Source organism: Panicum virgatum, chromosome 9N (assembly GCF_016808335.1).
Source record: "Panicum virgatum strain AP13 chromosome 9N, P.virgatum_v5, whole genome shotgun sequence".
NCBI lineage: Eukaryota > Viridiplantae > Streptophyta > Magnoliopsida > Poales > Poaceae > Panicum > Panicum virgatum.
The window spans coordinates 39,090,747-39,107,088 of record NC_053153.1 but is presented as its reverse complement, the minus strand read 5'-3'; the positions used below and the strand labels follow the sequence as shown (position 1 = coordinate 39,107,088).

The 16,342-nt window shown below is 52.7% G+C and overlaps 2 protein-coding genes across 2 annotated transcripts; one reads left to right on the top strand and one right to left on the bottom strand.

Moving 5' to 3' along the window:
* Positions 1-2,826: 2,826 nt before the first annotated feature.
* On the bottom strand, positions 2,827-5,206 carry LOC120687827 (nascent polypeptide-associated complex subunit alpha, muscle-specific form-like). The gene is made up of 3 exons (XM_039969865.1): positions 4,029-5,206; positions 3,841-3,939; positions 2,827-3,386 (listed from the first exon to the last, which is right to left on the bottom strand). The coding sequence occupies exons 1-3, from the start codon at positions 5,106-5,108 to the stop codon at positions 3,276-3,278; spliced, it is 1,290 nt and encodes a 429-aa protein (XP_039825799.1). The 5' UTR covers positions 5,109-5,206; the 3' UTR covers positions 2,827-3,275.
* Positions 5,207-9,152: 3,946 nt separating this feature from the next.
* Positions 9,153-10,055, top strand: LOC120687705. Its single transcript, XM_039969728.1, has 2 exons — positions 9,153-9,447; positions 9,568-10,055. The coding sequence occupies exons 1-2, from the start codon at positions 9,286-9,288 to the stop codon at positions 9,727-9,729; spliced, it is 324 nt and encodes a 107-aa protein (XP_039825662.1). The 5' UTR covers positions 9,153-9,285; the 3' UTR covers positions 9,730-10,055.
* The last annotated feature ends 6,287 nt before the right edge of the window (positions 10,056-16,342 follow it).

The window sequence follows — 16,342 nt, the reverse complement described above, 5'->3', positions numbered from 1 at the left end:
AGCTGGTGCCCGAGTCTGAGAGTGAGCAGCGTGAAGCTCAGGTGAATCTAACTGAAGTTACTGAAGACCCGAACCCGATTTCGGAAGAGCCCAGATCCAGTTACGCCCAGGAAGGCAAGCCCCGGAGCACGTCCTTCTATTTAAAATTATGCAACTTATTATTGTTCCTATCTACTTGTGCATTTAAGTTACAGGAGTTGACTGGAACCTTAGTTGCATGATCCTAGGTACCTATGTTTGAACACTAGTGTGTATGGGTCGCTAGTTAGCTATGCTAATGGTTCGGTAGAAGTCGAGTGATTTCCTGTCACTCGCGAGAAATTATAGGAGTTGGTTGTTTATTACTTGTTACAACTATAAGGTCTACGGGCGGGGTCGTGATACTCGGGATGCCCCGTCTGTCTAGTGAAAAGTGATAAGGCCGCAGTGTGTGGTAGTGGTGGTTAAGCGTTTGAACGTACTAATCACATGCCGAGAATATGGTAATCGGTAAGCTTAAGTACTGGATTGAACCGCAGCCGGAATATACTCCCCACCGTCTTGAACATCTAGCTAATGGCGAGTACAGAGTCGTCGTTCTGCTGTACTTGAGGGCGGTGGGCCTGTTCCGTGAAGCGGGAATTGAAGGGAACTGTTGCGTGGATGACTCTGTTCCCATGCGTGTGTTTAGGTCTGCCTGGTCAGGTTAACAAATTCGAATTCGAATCGTCCGCTTCTCACGGTTTGGGACTGCTTAACCCTTTTGCCACATAGAGTAAGAAGTGAAAGATGAGGATGATGAACATGGTTGATTGGATAATAAAAGATAATTGTTTTCACCATGCATGCTATTGGATAGATGCTCACCTAGAATGGGTAATTGAACTAGAACCTGAAAACTATAACCTGCAAATAAGGAGCCACTCTTTACTGCTTTTCGGCAAAACAAACCTCTCAAGCCAAAAGCCTTGCATGTCTAGTTAAAGGACTAAGTATATTCTAGTCGGGTAAGCCTTGCTGAGTATTAGTATACTCAGCCTTGCTTGTGGCTGATTTTTGTTTCAGGAGATACTTTGGAGGACATGTTTGCCAGTTTGACCTGGCCTTGCACTCTCCCACCTGGTTGGTCCGTGGAGTGGGATACGTCCCCGGCCACCGATGGCAAGAACGAGTGATGTCACGAATCGGGCTTCATCATGACACCCATACCGTCGTTAGATATCGTGTAGTATTTTCGCTGCAATAAAGAACTCTGGTAAACTTCTTTTATGTTGGTTGTACAAAGTACTTTGTTAAATATTGAACTTGGTTTGTAATCCTGCAGTTTGTTAAACTCTATGAGTTGTAATATGGTGTAGTGTTGTAATCTCTGGACTCGCCTTCGCGTGAGTTATGCTACTTTGTTTGATCCAGGTTTAAGTGGTTTCATCGGGAATTTACCCGACAGACCTCCGATGTACTCCGTCTGCTGTGCGAGTTAAACCTAATTGCCTTTGCAACGATGGTTAGCGCACTTAAGCCGGTTTATGTCGGGCGGTTTTGCCACAGTTCTCCACCTATTTTAATTTATCTCTTCCTCTCTTTCACTCATCTCCCTTCCCCTCCCCTCTCCCACAGCGCACGCCGCCCCTCTCCCTTCATTCCTTCTCCTCCCTCTCATTCCCCATCTCCTCCCCTCTCCCCTCCTCTCCCTTCTCTCCCCAGAGGCGGGGAGATCCACGCGCGGCCAGCCGGCCGCCGCGGGAGCTCGACCGCGGGCCGGCGTGGGAGCTCGGTGCGGGACATCCACGCGCGGGAGCTCGACCACGGCCATCGCGGGAGCTCGACTGCGGCCGGCGCAGGAGCTCGGCGCGGCTGCGACCGCGGCGGCCGGCGCACGGGCCGTTCCCCGCCGACCCTTCCCCTTCCCTCTCTGCTCCTTTCCCCTGCTAGCTCCAACGCTGGCTCCCCTTCGTCCCTTCCCGCTGCTTCCCCTAGCTCTCTTACCCTACAGATCTGTAGCGGCGGCGGGAACGGCAAGCTCGTGGCGAGCGTGGCGGCGGCGGGAGCGGCGAGATCCGGCACGGAGCCGTGCGAATCGACCTCTGTGAGGTGCGGTGCCCCTCCCCTCCCCTCCTCACGACTGCCCCTAACCTCACCTCCCCTCTCTTCCCCTGCAGGTAGGGACTAGCCGCGGCCGCCCTGGCCTTGCCCTTCTCTGCCGGGGCCGGCTGCAGCAGCGCAGGAAGTGGCGAGCGCGCAGCGGCGGCGGCAGCGGCGAGCTCGCAGCGAGGGCGGCGGCGGCGGGAGCGGCAAGCGCGGTGCTGCGACGGCAGCTGCAGCAGCATGGCGAGCAGCGAGCGGCAGCGACGCGGCGGGGCGAGCGGCAGCAGTAGCAGCAACAGCGCAGCCTATTTTTTTTTGTTTCCAAACGGGGCAACACCGCCCGGTCTCAAACCGGCGGTGATGGTTTGGACTATCACCGTCGGGTGTGAAACCGGCGGTGATGGGCCCGTTCATCACCAACGAGTTAAATCCAACGCCCCCCAAAACCGGCGGTGATAGCTATTTTGAACCGGCGGTGATGGGGGGCGCCGGAGTAGTCTCACAGTTCTCTCGACAGCATGTGATTGACCACCGTCAATAAGCAACTGAAGCGTTCATGTTTCACAGCTACTACATCACCAACAGTCATGCAGTATATTGCAATCTGGAGAACATACCCAACAGTGTAACAGTGTTGTACATCACCACCAATCCTCCCTCTATATTGTCAAAAACCAAACGTTGCCCCCAGCAAAATTGCATGCATCTGCATGAGATCACCTTAACAAAAGCATGGGCAGTATGCACCGGAAGCAAGGGCCGTTGGATCTTCAGAACTGTTTTACAGTTCAGAAATCACGTCTATAAACTGATCAAGTCTGCCGTTCACACAACTGAACAGCATTATACAGACAATCATCCAAATGAACATGTACAACGATGACTCAGCATCAGCAGAATAATTGTGATTCACTACATCTCACAATCCAAAGCAACCAAGCAGCATTGTACGACAAGCTTGGAAACATCAAACATTCATCAGAGTTCAGACGAAGGAATAAGTGCAATCCAACATTCCTACAGCTCTTTGAGACTGAAGACAGTTTCTACGCGGCCCATGATTTTCTGAACCTAGTACTGTTAACCTTTTCCTATATTCAGTTCATACTCCAGTAAATTGCCAGAAAAAACACACCGCAGAAAGAAATGGGGCGATCCGATCTGACAAAAGGCCGAAACTGATGGTCGGGGTGGATAAGGAAGCTGGTTGATCAGGGGCGGTGGTCGAAGCTGAACTCCTTGTTGATGCCGCACTTGCAGGTCACGCGCACCACCACCTCAGCCCCGGAGCAGGATGCGCTGGACACTTCCACCTCTCCCTCCTGAACGTGTTGAGGTCTCATCAAGACAGTACAGACAGGTTACCAAAATGCAAAACTAAGAAGCTAAATGGGAGAAGAGCAGTAACAATTAACTGGGTTAATCAAGGCAATGCTTTCTTGTACATAAAATTCTAGATTGGAATCTATAGTTAACAATTTTGCAGTTAAAATTTCAAACAAGGGCACGTCATAGAACTATATTCAAACAGAGATCATAAGCTTCAGAAATTTTTGCAGAGGAAAACAAGCTTGTGAACTTCAGAGAAGCAGAACTCTAGAACACTATGGTTGGCTCTACACGCATCCATGCACTCAAATCATCGATAAGCAAGGAAGTGATCAGGTTTAACGTGTACTTAGTACTGACAAAAATGTGCATTCAAGTCAAGTGAATTCGGTTCTGAAGTCCAAGAATGCAACCAAAACGATGACCAAACAGTAAGAAAGGCTTTACCGGCTTGCTCGGCTTCTCCAGAAAGTAACGCTTCGACGGCGACGTGCAGCGTGACCCGGCCGGCGAGCGGGATGCCTCGCTGGGGGCCTTCTTGGCTTCCTGTGGCGATCAAATCAACCCATCAGAGACACACGGAAAGAAACGGCCGCAAGCAGAGAAATCGAGAAGTGCAGGATGCACGGCCGCACCTGCTTGGCCGCATTGGCCGGCGAAGTGACGAACAAACAGCACGGCCCAGACATGATGCCCGAGCGGGAGGCCTCGCCGTTGTCGGATGAGTTCGTCTTGGCGAGCTTATGTGGCGGCGGAGTGAGCTGCTGCGGCGTCGGCGTCGTCTCTTCTTCCCATTGCCTCGGGCTCATGCGGCGCGGGACCGTCTCGATGCGGAGGTTGGGCCGCCGCCGCTTCTTGATCTCACCACGCGGCCGAGGCGGCGACCGCGAGGCCGAGAAGACGAACGACGGCGTGGGGAGGCCCACGGTGGGGAGCGTCGTCTCCTTGGCTACTGCGGAAGATGTTGAGCCTATGGGTGCCCACGCCGGCCCCGATGGGACGACTGCGAACCCGCCGCTGTCGGCAGCGCCCGTGCGCGCCGGCTTCGGGGAGAGCAGGGACGCGGAAGCGCCGCCGCTCCCGTTGGGCATCAAGGACGGCTGGCGGCCGCTGGCAATGGGGCCCGTGGGCGTCAACGGCTGGTTCTGTGAGGCCAAGAGGGAGAGGCCACTGGTGTTGGAGCCCCTGGAGGTCGGCGTCAGCGGCCCTTCAGGCGAAGCCGCGAACACGAAGCCGCCCCTGGAGGTAGGGCCCGTGGGCGTGTTGGGCCGCTCTGGCGCGGCCAAGAACGCGAACATGTTCCCCGCGCCGCTGGCCTCGGATCTCCCCGGCGTCGTCGGCGCGTTCTCGGCGAACCCGAACATGTTCCCTGCGGCGGTCGTCGGCAGGATCGGCCGGAGCCCCGGCGCGAACGAGAACTCGGCGGCGGTTGAGGACCCCGCGTGCGACGCCATCGGCGAGGGAGGCGGCGTGGGCGAGGGCGTCGGGGGAGGCGGAGGCGGCGCGCAAGGCGCGGGGTCGAAGGGGGCCAGCTCGAGTAGCATCCTCTTGCGCACGGAGGAGGAAGGGAGGAGGCAGCGGCGCTTCCGCCCAGCGTCGCCGGCGCAGGGCGCGGAGAAAGCGATCGCGGAGTGCGCGGGCTCGATGCGGAGCTCGGCTAGGTGCCGCGGCGCGGGCGGCGGCGTGAGGAAGAAGGGCTCTAGCGCCATGGCCATGGCGCTGTGGGTTCTTGGGTTCTTGGGGAGATCGCCGGGGGTTGCTCGCGGGGTGGGGTTGAGGTGAGAGGTGGGTGGGGTGGAGACTGGAGAGGGAGGCGGTTTGTTCGTTTCGTTCTGTTTCGTCGTGGCTTTAATTGCTATATACTAGGGAAGTACGCCTGAGGGTCGGCGCATCTGGTTGTACATCCTTGCGGTGGCGAGTCTCATGGTGATGGCTAGAACGCATGTCAGCATTCGACCCTAAAAAACTCTTTAGAAAGAATTTAGATTTTAATTTGAATTTTCAGAACTATAAATCTATTTCTTACTATTAGTTATTTTCAACATCGGTAATGCTAGGACTCGTACGTCCGATGCGGGTGAAAAATTGGACGCGGACCTGACAGCATCAGACTTATCTATACATATCACATCTCCTCCGTTCCTATCCTGTCTACCATATTTCAAGTGTTTCAGAAGAATGTTAAGTGTTTTATACAAATATTGCAAAAGTAGATGTTGCGATGTTACATGTGTTTTATCTGGATGTTATATCTTCGATGAGAAATTTGAATGTTCTATACAACATGAAATAGATGTTGCGGCAGATTTTTTTCTCATCATCAACGGATGACTAATAATTTTTTTCAATATAATTTTTGATGCTGCAAACGATTTTTCTTTGTTGCAAATGTTTATTTTCTATATTGCAGACACTATTATTTGATGTTACAATGGTTCAATGGATCATCGGATGGTAAGTTTTTCCATCGGACGTCGGGGCGCTAGCACTGCCGTTTCAATACAAGAGGCACATCTTTTCAATCTATCTAACATAAGTGTTCAGTTAAACAACCCGAAAAAACTCAAGATGCAAGCTTTTCTTTCTTTTTTGCAACAAATGTTCCTACATAACTAAAAAGTGTACCCAATAAACAAATAACAATATTGAAAGGAATCGGGTGCTCGTAGCCTAAGAGGGGGAGGGGGTGAATTAGGCAAACTAAAAACTTTAACCTCAAGCTCCAACTATTTGCACATAAATTAAACTAAGACATACTATCTAAATGTGCAACTAGTGTTCTTCTAGTGTGAAAACCCTCATCCCAAAAGAGTTATGCAACCTATAGTCAATCCTATCAAGATTCTACTCTATGAAATTAAAGGCATACAAGATTGTAATAAGTAAATGCGGAAGCTTAAAGGAGGGATGAGAGAAAGTAAACTCTTTGAGACGAGGATTTATCCTGTGGTTCGGCTAGCCACAAAGACACACCTACATCCACGTTATTGAAGCACTCACAAAGAGTATTGCTTCTCGGTAATCAAGTCTCTTCCGTGAATACAATCACGGTCACCTTGGCTCCGGGTTCCACTAATGAACTTCACCAAGAAGGGTGGGAGTCTCTACGTCCCCCGCACAAAGATGTCGTCGCCGCTCCACACCAAGCCGGAGGGTCGATAATGTTGCCGGCGAGCCACCAAGACTCCAAGAGGCCGGCACACCGAGTACAAGATGTGGTTCCCTCCTAGAACCAAGGCACAAGGCACAATCCTTCCTCTCTCACTCACTCAAGAGCTAAACTAGTGCTAAACCTAAGGATGTGATCAATTTGCTCTTTGGTTGGCTTGGAGATGTTCTTCAATGTGTCGAGTGTCTTTCTGAACTCCAACAAAGTACAAATGACCGGGGGATGGCATATTTATAGCCCATCAAGTCGAACTAGCCGTAACCGCTTTTTCTGCGTAGGCGTCGGATAATCCGACCCTGTCTTGACATGGACGTCGGATCATCCGACCCCACTAACTTTTCCACCATAGCCGTTGTTTATTAAACTTCCTGCTGATGTCATTGTCCGACCCTTTAGTCCGACGCTCTTTGATTTGATGCGTCGGACCATCCGGTGCAACTGCCAAATTTGAATTCCAGACAACGGTCACTGATCATTGCCACTGCTCATTAGTCCGACGCTCAGAGAATGCCACATCGAATCATCCGACCCTGAAGCCAATATTCCATCTCGAGAATACAGGCTCTCTGGAGAATGATCCGAGCCTTTGTCCGACGTGAATTTTTCACTGTGTCGGATCATCCGATCCCATAGACAATTTTTCAGAGTGTGAAACAGGCTCTCAGAAAAATGATCCGAGCCTTTGTCCGACCCTTCTTCCATGGCGTTGGATTAACCGAGTGCATTGGTCGGATAGTCCGACTATAGGGGCGTCGGATTATCCGAACCTATTGAGATTTTTCTGTTTCTTTGTTGCACTTGTCCAACTCATCGCAGCGGTCATTTGGACACTCCAAATATATTCTACCTCTGCTTTTTCACTGGGACTTGATATCTCTACGGTGGGTTGGACATCTCGTCTCGACGGTGCATTGGACATCTCGTCTCGATGGTGCATTGGACATCTCGTCTCGACGGTGCATTGGACGTCTTGGATATTGATTGGACTCTATCCAAGGGACCTAAAGAATCCTACAAATATGATCTTACAAACTCGTTAGTCCCATTGATTGCGTTGTCACTCGATCACCAAAATCACTCGAAATGGTCTAAATGGGACCATGTTCGTTACAAATATGTCATGGAAGGGGGAACAAATGAAGTTGCATGGGATTAGGGATGTCCTTCTTACCGAGAAACAGGGGAGGGGGTTGAGCTAGATGAAAGTTGCAAGAGGTATGGCTCACGGCTGGTTTGCAAGAGAAAGTGACTATTTATTACTCTTTCCATTCAAATTATAGACAGTATTAAATTTTCTACATACATAATTTTTACACTGTATATAACTAGATGCAATCTTTATTCTAAAAAATGTTAAAGCAATTTTTAATCTGAAATGGAGGAAGTAAATTTTTATTCTTTTATGCCACAATTTGTGAAACATTACGAAGGTTGCAAGCAAGTTTCTTTCTCTTTTGTTGCTTGCCATAACTCATATGTTTTTATCCAGTTTGGTTAAACATGCATTAAATCACAAAATTTCCATTAATTTGCCCGCACGACTCATGACTCATGAGTTGGGTTTGTAGAAGAACAAAAAATAGTTTGTTTCCTTGATTTCCCAGTATATTTTATCAGAGGCAAGCAATGGAGCACCACACTTGCTGACGATTGACGAAGACACGCAGCACGCAGCTATATGGGCTGCAAGTGATATTGGGTTGAGCAGTTTCTCACGTAAATATACGAAAGAAAAAGAAACGAACAGTCGTTGTAGTATATTGGTGAGTATTCCCGCCTGTCACGCGGGCGACCCGGGTTCGATCCCCCGGGTTCGATCCCCGGCAACGGCGTTTTGTGTTTTTTATTTTTTTTGTCAAGGGCTCTTCGAATCCTTCTCCTTCGCTGGACGGGTTGATCCGTGCACCCTGCCTCGGTCATCCATCCACTCTGCGTTGCCATTTCCCGTTTGGATTCCCCAGCCGTTTTCAAATTTCAAATCGTAAGCCTAGCGGCCGCACCGCCCCCGACCGGAGTGCCAACCAAGCCCAACGGCCATTTCCCGTTTGGATTCCCCAGCCGTTTTCAAATTTCAAATCGTAAGCCTAGCGGCCGCACCGCCCCCGATCGGAGTGCCAACCAAGCCCAACGGCCGCCGCCTGTATAAATCCGCGCCGCCCGGACACAAACCAGGCCCAACGGCACGCCTCCTTCCTCTCCCCAAACCAAAATCCATCACACTCGCGAGAGACACCAGCCGTTTCGTGTTTTATTTTTTTTTGTCAAGGGCTCTTCGATCCTTCTCCTTCGCTGGACGGGTTGATCCGTGCACCCTGCCTCGGTCATCCATCCACTCCGCGTTGCCATTTCCCGTTTGGATTCCCCAGCCGTTTTCAAATTTCAAATCGTAAGCCTAGCGGCCGCACCGCCCCCGACCGGAGTGCCAACCAAACCCAACGGCCATTTCCTGTTTGGATTCCCCAGCCGTTTTCAAATTTCAAATCGTAAGCCTAGCGGCCGCACCGCCCCCGACCGGAGTGACAACCAAGCCCAACGGCCGCCGCCTGTATAAATCCGCGCCGCCCGGACACAAACCAAGCCCAACGGCACGCCTCCTTCCTCTCCCCAAACCAAAATCCATCACACTCGCGAGAGACACCAGCCGAGAACCTTCCCGAAGCTTTGAGAAGCCGCCCGCCCAGCGCAGCCAAGGGAAAGCAGCGCCATCGCCATCGCCATCGCCCATGGAGAAGCAGACCAAGCCGGCGCCCGACGCTTCGGCCCACATCGAGGCGCTCCGCTGCGCCAGGGCGTCGCTCCTCCTCGCCTCCCTCCGCCGGCCACGCGCGCCGCCTGCGCAGGATCGCCGGCGCTCCTTCTCCTCCTCCTCCTCGGCCGCCGCAGCGGTAGTTCCCTCGCCCCCGATTCATCGTCTTCCCCTGCTCCCGCGTAACTAGCTCGTGTTTCGCCGGCCCGTTCGACCCGCCGCTTCGATCGCTCCTGATGCCCTCTCGCGTCAGTTGCAGGAGTGCGCGCTCCGGTCCGAGGGGCTCCTCCACCACGGAGAGATTGCGGCGGCTCGGCGCGAGGCCGCCGGGCACGCGCGGATCGCCGGGTTCGAGCTGCTCCTCGTGCTCGCCGTGGCGCCTGCCTTGCTGCTGCTGCTCCTCCTCCTCCCGCTTCTCTAGGCCGCGGCGGCGGGATCTGTGTGCCGACGTCGACCGAATCCGAAGATGTTTGGTGTGGCCCGTGAGTGTCTTCTGATGTTGTGCATGGTGATGGTGTTCGGCTGGGCACTTTTTCGCGATGGGCTTGATTTTGCTTCAGATTCTGTACTTGTCTATCGATTTTCAAGTCCAGTTCGTGTGTTCGATCAAACGCATGTTTGGGGTTAGTCGCGTGTAGATAAATATAAGTATCAGCAGAGTTGTTTCGGTTGTAATACTGACACATGAAACTGATTGGTGGTTTGGATATACTGGTGGAATCAGCCATGCGAAATGCAGTATAGAAATTACTCTACCACCGGCCCTCCACAGGCCAATCTCCTAAACATTATTTCCGCCTTGTTCTCCGATTCCACCTGCATCTCATCCAGCCTTTGATTGTCAAATACAGCACTGTTTCTTGCCTTCCAGATGTTCCAGGCCGTGTGCATCAGCAATGCCGCCTTGGTTCTTCTTCTTTGCTTTAATAGCGTGTCCAGCTGTTTGTTCCACCAATTCTCAACGTCCTGCTCCTGAACCGGCATATGCACTAAACCACTTGACCACCTCTCAATTCTTCCCCAAAGTGCTCTTGCAAACGGGCAGTTCAAACTCAGGTGAGCAGCTGTTTCAGGCTCTTGATCGTATAAAGAGCAAACTGGGTTGCATAGCCAGTTTCTTGCAGCAAGCTTGTCCACCGTTAGGAATTTGCTTTGCACTAATAGCCATGCAAACAACTTATGTTTCCCCTTCGCAGTCTGCACTTGCTTTCCAGATGTGGTTCCCATCAGTGGTTCTGTAAGAACAAATAAATTGCACATTGTGTGCTGATTTGGAGGTATACTCACCATTTACTGTCCAACGCCATGTGATTCTCTGTCTTGAGTCACATCCCATAGGCCATAGCTGAATAAAATGTGCCAATTCCTCAGCTGTTGCCACCCACAACAGGCCTCTGGTCCAATTTAGGTTCTGAAGCTCCTCCTTAACTTTCCTATTTGTCGTAGTTCTAGAAGGAGGGCCACAGTCGAGTGGCGTAGTGCACCCGCCTAATCCCAAAGGGTGGTTACTCGGGGAAGTGCAAGCGATCCCTCAGATCTACTCATGAAGCAAGAACGCAAGAACACTCAAGGATTTAGAGTGGTTCGGGCCGCCGGAGCGTAATACCCTACGTCCACTGAGAGTTGTATTGCTCTTGTATTTGTGGATGAGTCTATCCTCTGCCTCCAGTCCCTTTCAGACCTGAGTCCTTCTCTAACGGGCGTCTCTCTTTTATAAAGCAAAGGGGACGCGTACATAGGTGTTGGCCCCGACAGGTGGGCCCAACGAGGATGTATAGTTAAAGATATTAACAGTGCTTTGCGAATCTCTTCCCGGATATGCTTCGTCGCACTGTAGATTTTCTGACCGAAGGGTGTCTTCACTTGTCCCATCGGCGAGACGCCCGTTGAGGCAGTGTAGGTTGCGGCGTAGACTGTTGGGTCTAATGCATAGGCGTTATGATATTCCGTCGCCGAGTTGTCGCGTCTAACTAGCGTAGCAGACTGACGCGCGTGGCGTGGGTGGCGCCAGCGGCTGTACTGTGCGCCTTGGTAACGTGCGATCAACAGTACAGCCTGCCAAAAATCCCCTCGGGCTCTGTTGTGGCAGGGCGCACTTAACGTCTCCCGCATTGAATGCGGTAGGTGGGCAAGCCTTCCTAAGGAAGCTTGGTGGCCGCGCGCGTGCCTGTGCCTGCGGACACGTGGCGGCTCCGGACCCCCCCAGGCGGGGTGTCTGTTTCCTCCCTGCTGAGGGGTCCGGATAGTATGTGGGGGTCCGGGACCTTGCCGGAGGTCCAGGGCCCCCGGCTGTTTGGCTGAGTGCTCCTTCTCCGGGACACGTGGTGACACCAGACCCGTCCCGAGCGGGAAGCGGATCCGGGACTGTTGGTCCGGGGAGATGGGGTCGGACCCAGGGATCCGGCTGCTCAACTACTTAGGGCGTAGTCACGGATAACTACGCGAGTCTTGACATAGTAAGAGGGGGTACCCTATTTCAGAGGTACTGATAGTGGCCCCCGGGCCCACCTCGGGGGAGGTACGAACCCGCAGGTGGGGCCATTATCGTGACGTGTTCCGACGCAACTTGGTTGTGTTGGCGTGCTCATGTCGAGAGCGGGTGCTCCGAACCCCCTAAAGGCCGGAGCACTTGTTGCCAGGTTCAGGTATTAGAGCGCTCTCCGCAGGGCAGCGAATGTGCAGGCTTAGGGTACGGAACCAAGCTAAGCGGCTGCACGGACCTCGAACCGCCCAGGGAGCAAGCACCACTTCCCCGGACCGGGCTCCAGGCGACCGTGGCGAGCGGTCTCCGCCGGAGCGGGCCACCGGAGTGGACTTGTGGCGACCGTGGCGAGCGGTCTCCGCCGGAGCGGGCCACCGGAGTTGACTTGAAGCGACCGTGGCGAGCGGTCTCCGCCGGAGCGGGCCACCGGAGTGGACTTGGATTGTCACCATCGATTAACGAGATTTGTCACCAGACCTCGTGGCAAGGCATAGGAAACCATGCCTTATACTGGAAATGAGTCCGAACCCTAGGTACAGCAGCCTCGGATACTAGGGTACTCGTAACAGGGCAGAGAAGTGCATAGGCTTAGGGTACAATACCAGGCTAAGCGGCTACGCAGAACTTCTCCACCCCAGGATACAAGCACTACTTCTCCGGTGCAGGTCCCTAGGAGTTTGGACCTCCTCCCAGCTAGAAGGGGTGTCCCAACTTGACCACAAGCCAGCAACTCAACTTGGATTGTTAGTGACAAAAAGGACTCTGTACGGAAGAAGGAAACATGCAAGCTGAACGGATAAGTGCTATTAAGTTAACGTAAAGATAGGACTGAGAAAGCAAATCTCCTTCATTACTTGATTCGTGGTGTACATCAGATGTCGGAATTACGAGGGTGGACCTCTACCGCTCTGGACCATTTGCTGGTGTCCACCTGTTTGTGCGATGAAGCCAGAGGTCGGGTTTACAAGGGCGGACCTTTACCGCTTTGGACCACACGTAGGCACCATATCATTACAAAGGAGAATCACACTCAATCCTATCTGGTGGTAACCTATAGCTGCCATTTGTAAGGCGTGCACTTCCCTGCTAGAGTGGAACTGCCATCTTGGAGATTCCTCAGTTGTTGGGGGCAGAGGTGCCCTGGACGTGCTTATACAGCATCATCCAGCATCACCTCGGGAGCTTGCAGGGTTCTCCTTTGCACAAGAACAGTTTCATGCATAGATTGCATGAGAACAAATTCTTTGGCTTTGAATGGGAGTGGCCCTGCCGTTGCCAGCTGTCGTCGAAAGCCAGCCTGATGGCTGCTCATAGTGAGCAGAAGCCAGCTTGACTCTCTGGCGCAGCAGAAGGACGGGTGCTCGTTTGGATGAGCACAGAGCGTGGAGAAGGGCGGTCGTTCGCCGGCTCCACCTTGGTGCTGGCACAGGGCCCCCGCGCCTTGCGGTGGAGGCTGACGCCTGTCTGCAGCAGCTCTAAGGGGGGCTTGAGCCAGGCGAGGGAGAAGACGACAGACATCCTTCCGGCTCCAAGCTCCATCTTGAGAGGAAATCTCGAGCCGACGCCGTGCCGCCGCAGGGGGCCCCCGGTGGTTGCTTGAGAGGAAACCTTGAGCCGACACTGGGATGACGCACCGAGGATACTGCCGCTTCGGTGTCGGGGCATGCGGCGCAGGTGGCGCCGTGCCCCTCTTCACCTTCTCGTCGTTGTTGCAGAGGATGAGCTCAACCTCGGAGACGAGGAAGTGAGCGGAGATCTGACCGACGCTTGCGCGTTCTCCACGGACGGTGACAGATGTCGTAGTTCTAGAAGGAGGGCCACAGCCGGGTGGCGTAGGGCACCCGCCTAATCCCAGAGGATGGTTACTCGGAGAAGTGCAAGCGATCCCTCAGATCTACTCATGAAGCAAGAACGCAAGAACACTCGAGGATTTAGAGTGGTTCGGGCCGCCGGAGCGTAATACCCTACGTCCACTGAGAGTTGTATTGCTCTTGTATTTGTGGATGAGTCTATCCACTGCCTCCAGTCCCTTTCAGACCTGAGTCCTTCTCTAACGGGCGTCTCCCTTTTATAGCGCAAGGGGGACGCGTACACAGGTGTTGGGCCCCGACAGGTGGGCCCAACGAGGATGTATAGTTAAAGATATTAACAGTGCTTTGCGAATCTCTTCCCGGATATGCTTCGTCGCACTGTAGATTTTCTGACCGAAAGGTGTCTCACTTGTCCCATCGGCGAGGCGCCTGTTGAGGCAGTGTAGGTTGCGGCGTAGACTGTTGGGTCTACCGCGTAGGCGTTATGATATTCCGTCGCCGAGTTGTCGCGTCTAACTGGCGTAGCAGACGGACGCGCGTGGCGTGGGTGGTGCCAGCGGCTGTACTGTGCGCCTTAGTAACGCGCGATCAACAGTACAGCCTGGCAAAAGTCCCCTCGGGCTCCATTGTGGCAGGGCGCACTTAACGTCTCCCGCATTGAATACGGTAGGTGGGCAAGCCTTCCCGAGGAAGCTTGGTGGCCGCGCGCGTGCCTGTGCCTGCGGACACGTGGCGGCTCCGGACCCCCCCAGGCGGGGTGTCTGTTTCCTCCCTGCTGAGGGGTCCGGATAGTATGTGGGGGTCCGGGACCTCGCCGGAGGTCCAGGGCCCCCGGCTGTTTGGCTGAGTGCTCCTTCTTCGGGACACGTGGTGACACCGGACCCGTCCCGAGCGGGAAGCGGGTCCGGGACTGTTGGTCCGGGGAGATGGGGTTGGACCCCAGGGATCCGGCTGCTCAACTCCTTAGGGCGTAGTCACGGATAACTACGCGAGTTTTGACATAGCAAGAGGGGGTACCCTAGTCCAGAGGTACCGACAATATTTTTCCTTGTTGCAAGCTTGAACAAGTCTCGAAATAGATCCATGGGTGCTTGCCTGTCCATTCAGCCAAGTAGATTGCCAAAAACTTGCTTTTGCACCATCTCCCACAGACCACAGTCACCACTGTGCTTGCCCTGAACAATTGCCGATCAATTTTTGAAACTGATGGTGCTGTCCCGATGGCCGTTCGTCTTCGGTCAATTCAAACCAGAGCCACCTCAATCGTAATGCCTTACTAAACAGATTTAGATCTAGTATACCCAAACCTCTGGATTTTTTCGGTCTCAAGGGTTTAGTCCATCTGACCAAACAATGGCCTCCCTTGGAGGCTTGGCTTCTGACGCATCTGTCCATAGGAAGTTTCTTCTTAATTTATCAATTTGCTTGATAGCCCATTTTTTCAGCTCAAAAACAGCGAGGAGGTAGGTTGGGATCAAAGTGAGGACTGAGTTGATCAATCTTAGCCTTCCTGCCTTATTCATGAGCTTTTCCTTTCCAAATTGGTATTCTGCTCGCCACTTTATCAATCAAAGCCTCAATGTCAAGCTGATCTGCCTGTAATGCAGAGGCAGCCTGAGATAGGTGCATGGGAATGATTTTATTGGGCATTAGAAAGCCTCCATTACTTCTTGTAGTTTGGATCCCCTCACACCAAATCGGATATATACATATACTGAACTCTTCCCTGTGTTTGTATTTCTTGCTGAATAGGATTTCTTGCAGTTTCTGCACCTCTTCCATGACTGGGTTGATGAAAATGGCTGCATCATCTGCAAAAAGGCTGACTCTGGGTCTCGATGCTTGGTGCTGCAACTGGGTTAGCAAGTTCTTTCCTACAGCTTTCAGTAACATCTTCTGCAAAGGCTCCATCGCAAGGATAAAAAGTATCGGCGATAAAGGGTCTCCCTGGCGCAAACCAATTCTGTGCTTCACAATTTACCTCGTGCACCATTAAGCATTACTGAGGATGTGCACCAATTCTGTTGCTGCTGCTTTTGCTGGCCTGCAGAGCCGCTCGACTGGCCTGCAGGTGGCAATGGGCCGCGCACGCGCCTGTTTTTTTTTTTTTTGAGGGTAACGCACGCGCCTGCTGCCCTTTCCCGGGCCGCGCGTCCTCGCAAGCTAGGCCGCCACGCGCTGCGGCCTGCTAGGCGGTTTTTTCTTTTTTATATTTAAAAAAAATTAAAATTTCAAAAATATATGTCCGTTTTGGAAAATTTCAAAAATATACCCCTGTCGCTCTATGGGGCGACAGGGCTCAAATGTAATTTTTTTCTTCTTCAAATTTGCAACAAAGTCCGTGGAGAAAAAAAAAGAGGGTGCCTGTCGCCCCCCGACGGGCGACAGGCCCCTGTCGCCCACCCCAGGGGCGACCGACCAGTGGGCCCAGCCTACAGGCGCTAGGGGGCCGGTCGCCCCTCCCGCGGGCGACAGGGGGGGGCCGGGTCAGCCCTCCCTGTATAAGGCCTCCCCCCTCATTCCCTCCTCATTTGACCTCAAAAAATCCACTAAAAATCCAGAAAAAAGAGAGGGGTGAGGAGAAGGGAAGCGGCAAAGCTCTGCCGAATTCCGCACTTGTGATCTACCGGTAACTTCTGTATAAATTCGTTGATATTGTATAACAATTTAATTTAATTAGCAGATTAGTTGAATTAGATTTTGTGCTTTAGAACACTGGTTTAGTATTACAATTTGAGTAC

Coding starts and splice junctions, on each gene's coding strand:
- LOC120687827 (XM_039969865.1), bottom strand. CDS start 5,108: ATGGCCATGGCGCTAGAGCCCTTCTTCCTCACGCCGCCGCCCGCGCCG. Junction 3,940..4,028: donor CGGCCAATGCGGCCAAGCAG/GTGCGGCCGTGC, acceptor TGATCGCCACAG/GAAGCCAAGAAGGCCCCCAG. Junction 3,387..3,840: donor TGGAGAAGCCGAGCAAGCCG/GTAAAGCCTTTC, acceptor CAACACGTTCAG/GAGGGAGAGGTGGAAGTGTC.
- LOC120687705 (XM_039969728.1), top strand. CDS start 9,286: ATGGAGAAGCAGACCAAGCCGGCGCCCGACGCTTCGGCCCACATCGAG. Junction 9,448..9,567: donor CCTCCTCGGCCGCCGCAGCG/GTAGTTCCCTCG, acceptor CGTCAGTTGCAG/GAGTGCGCGCTCCGGTCCGA.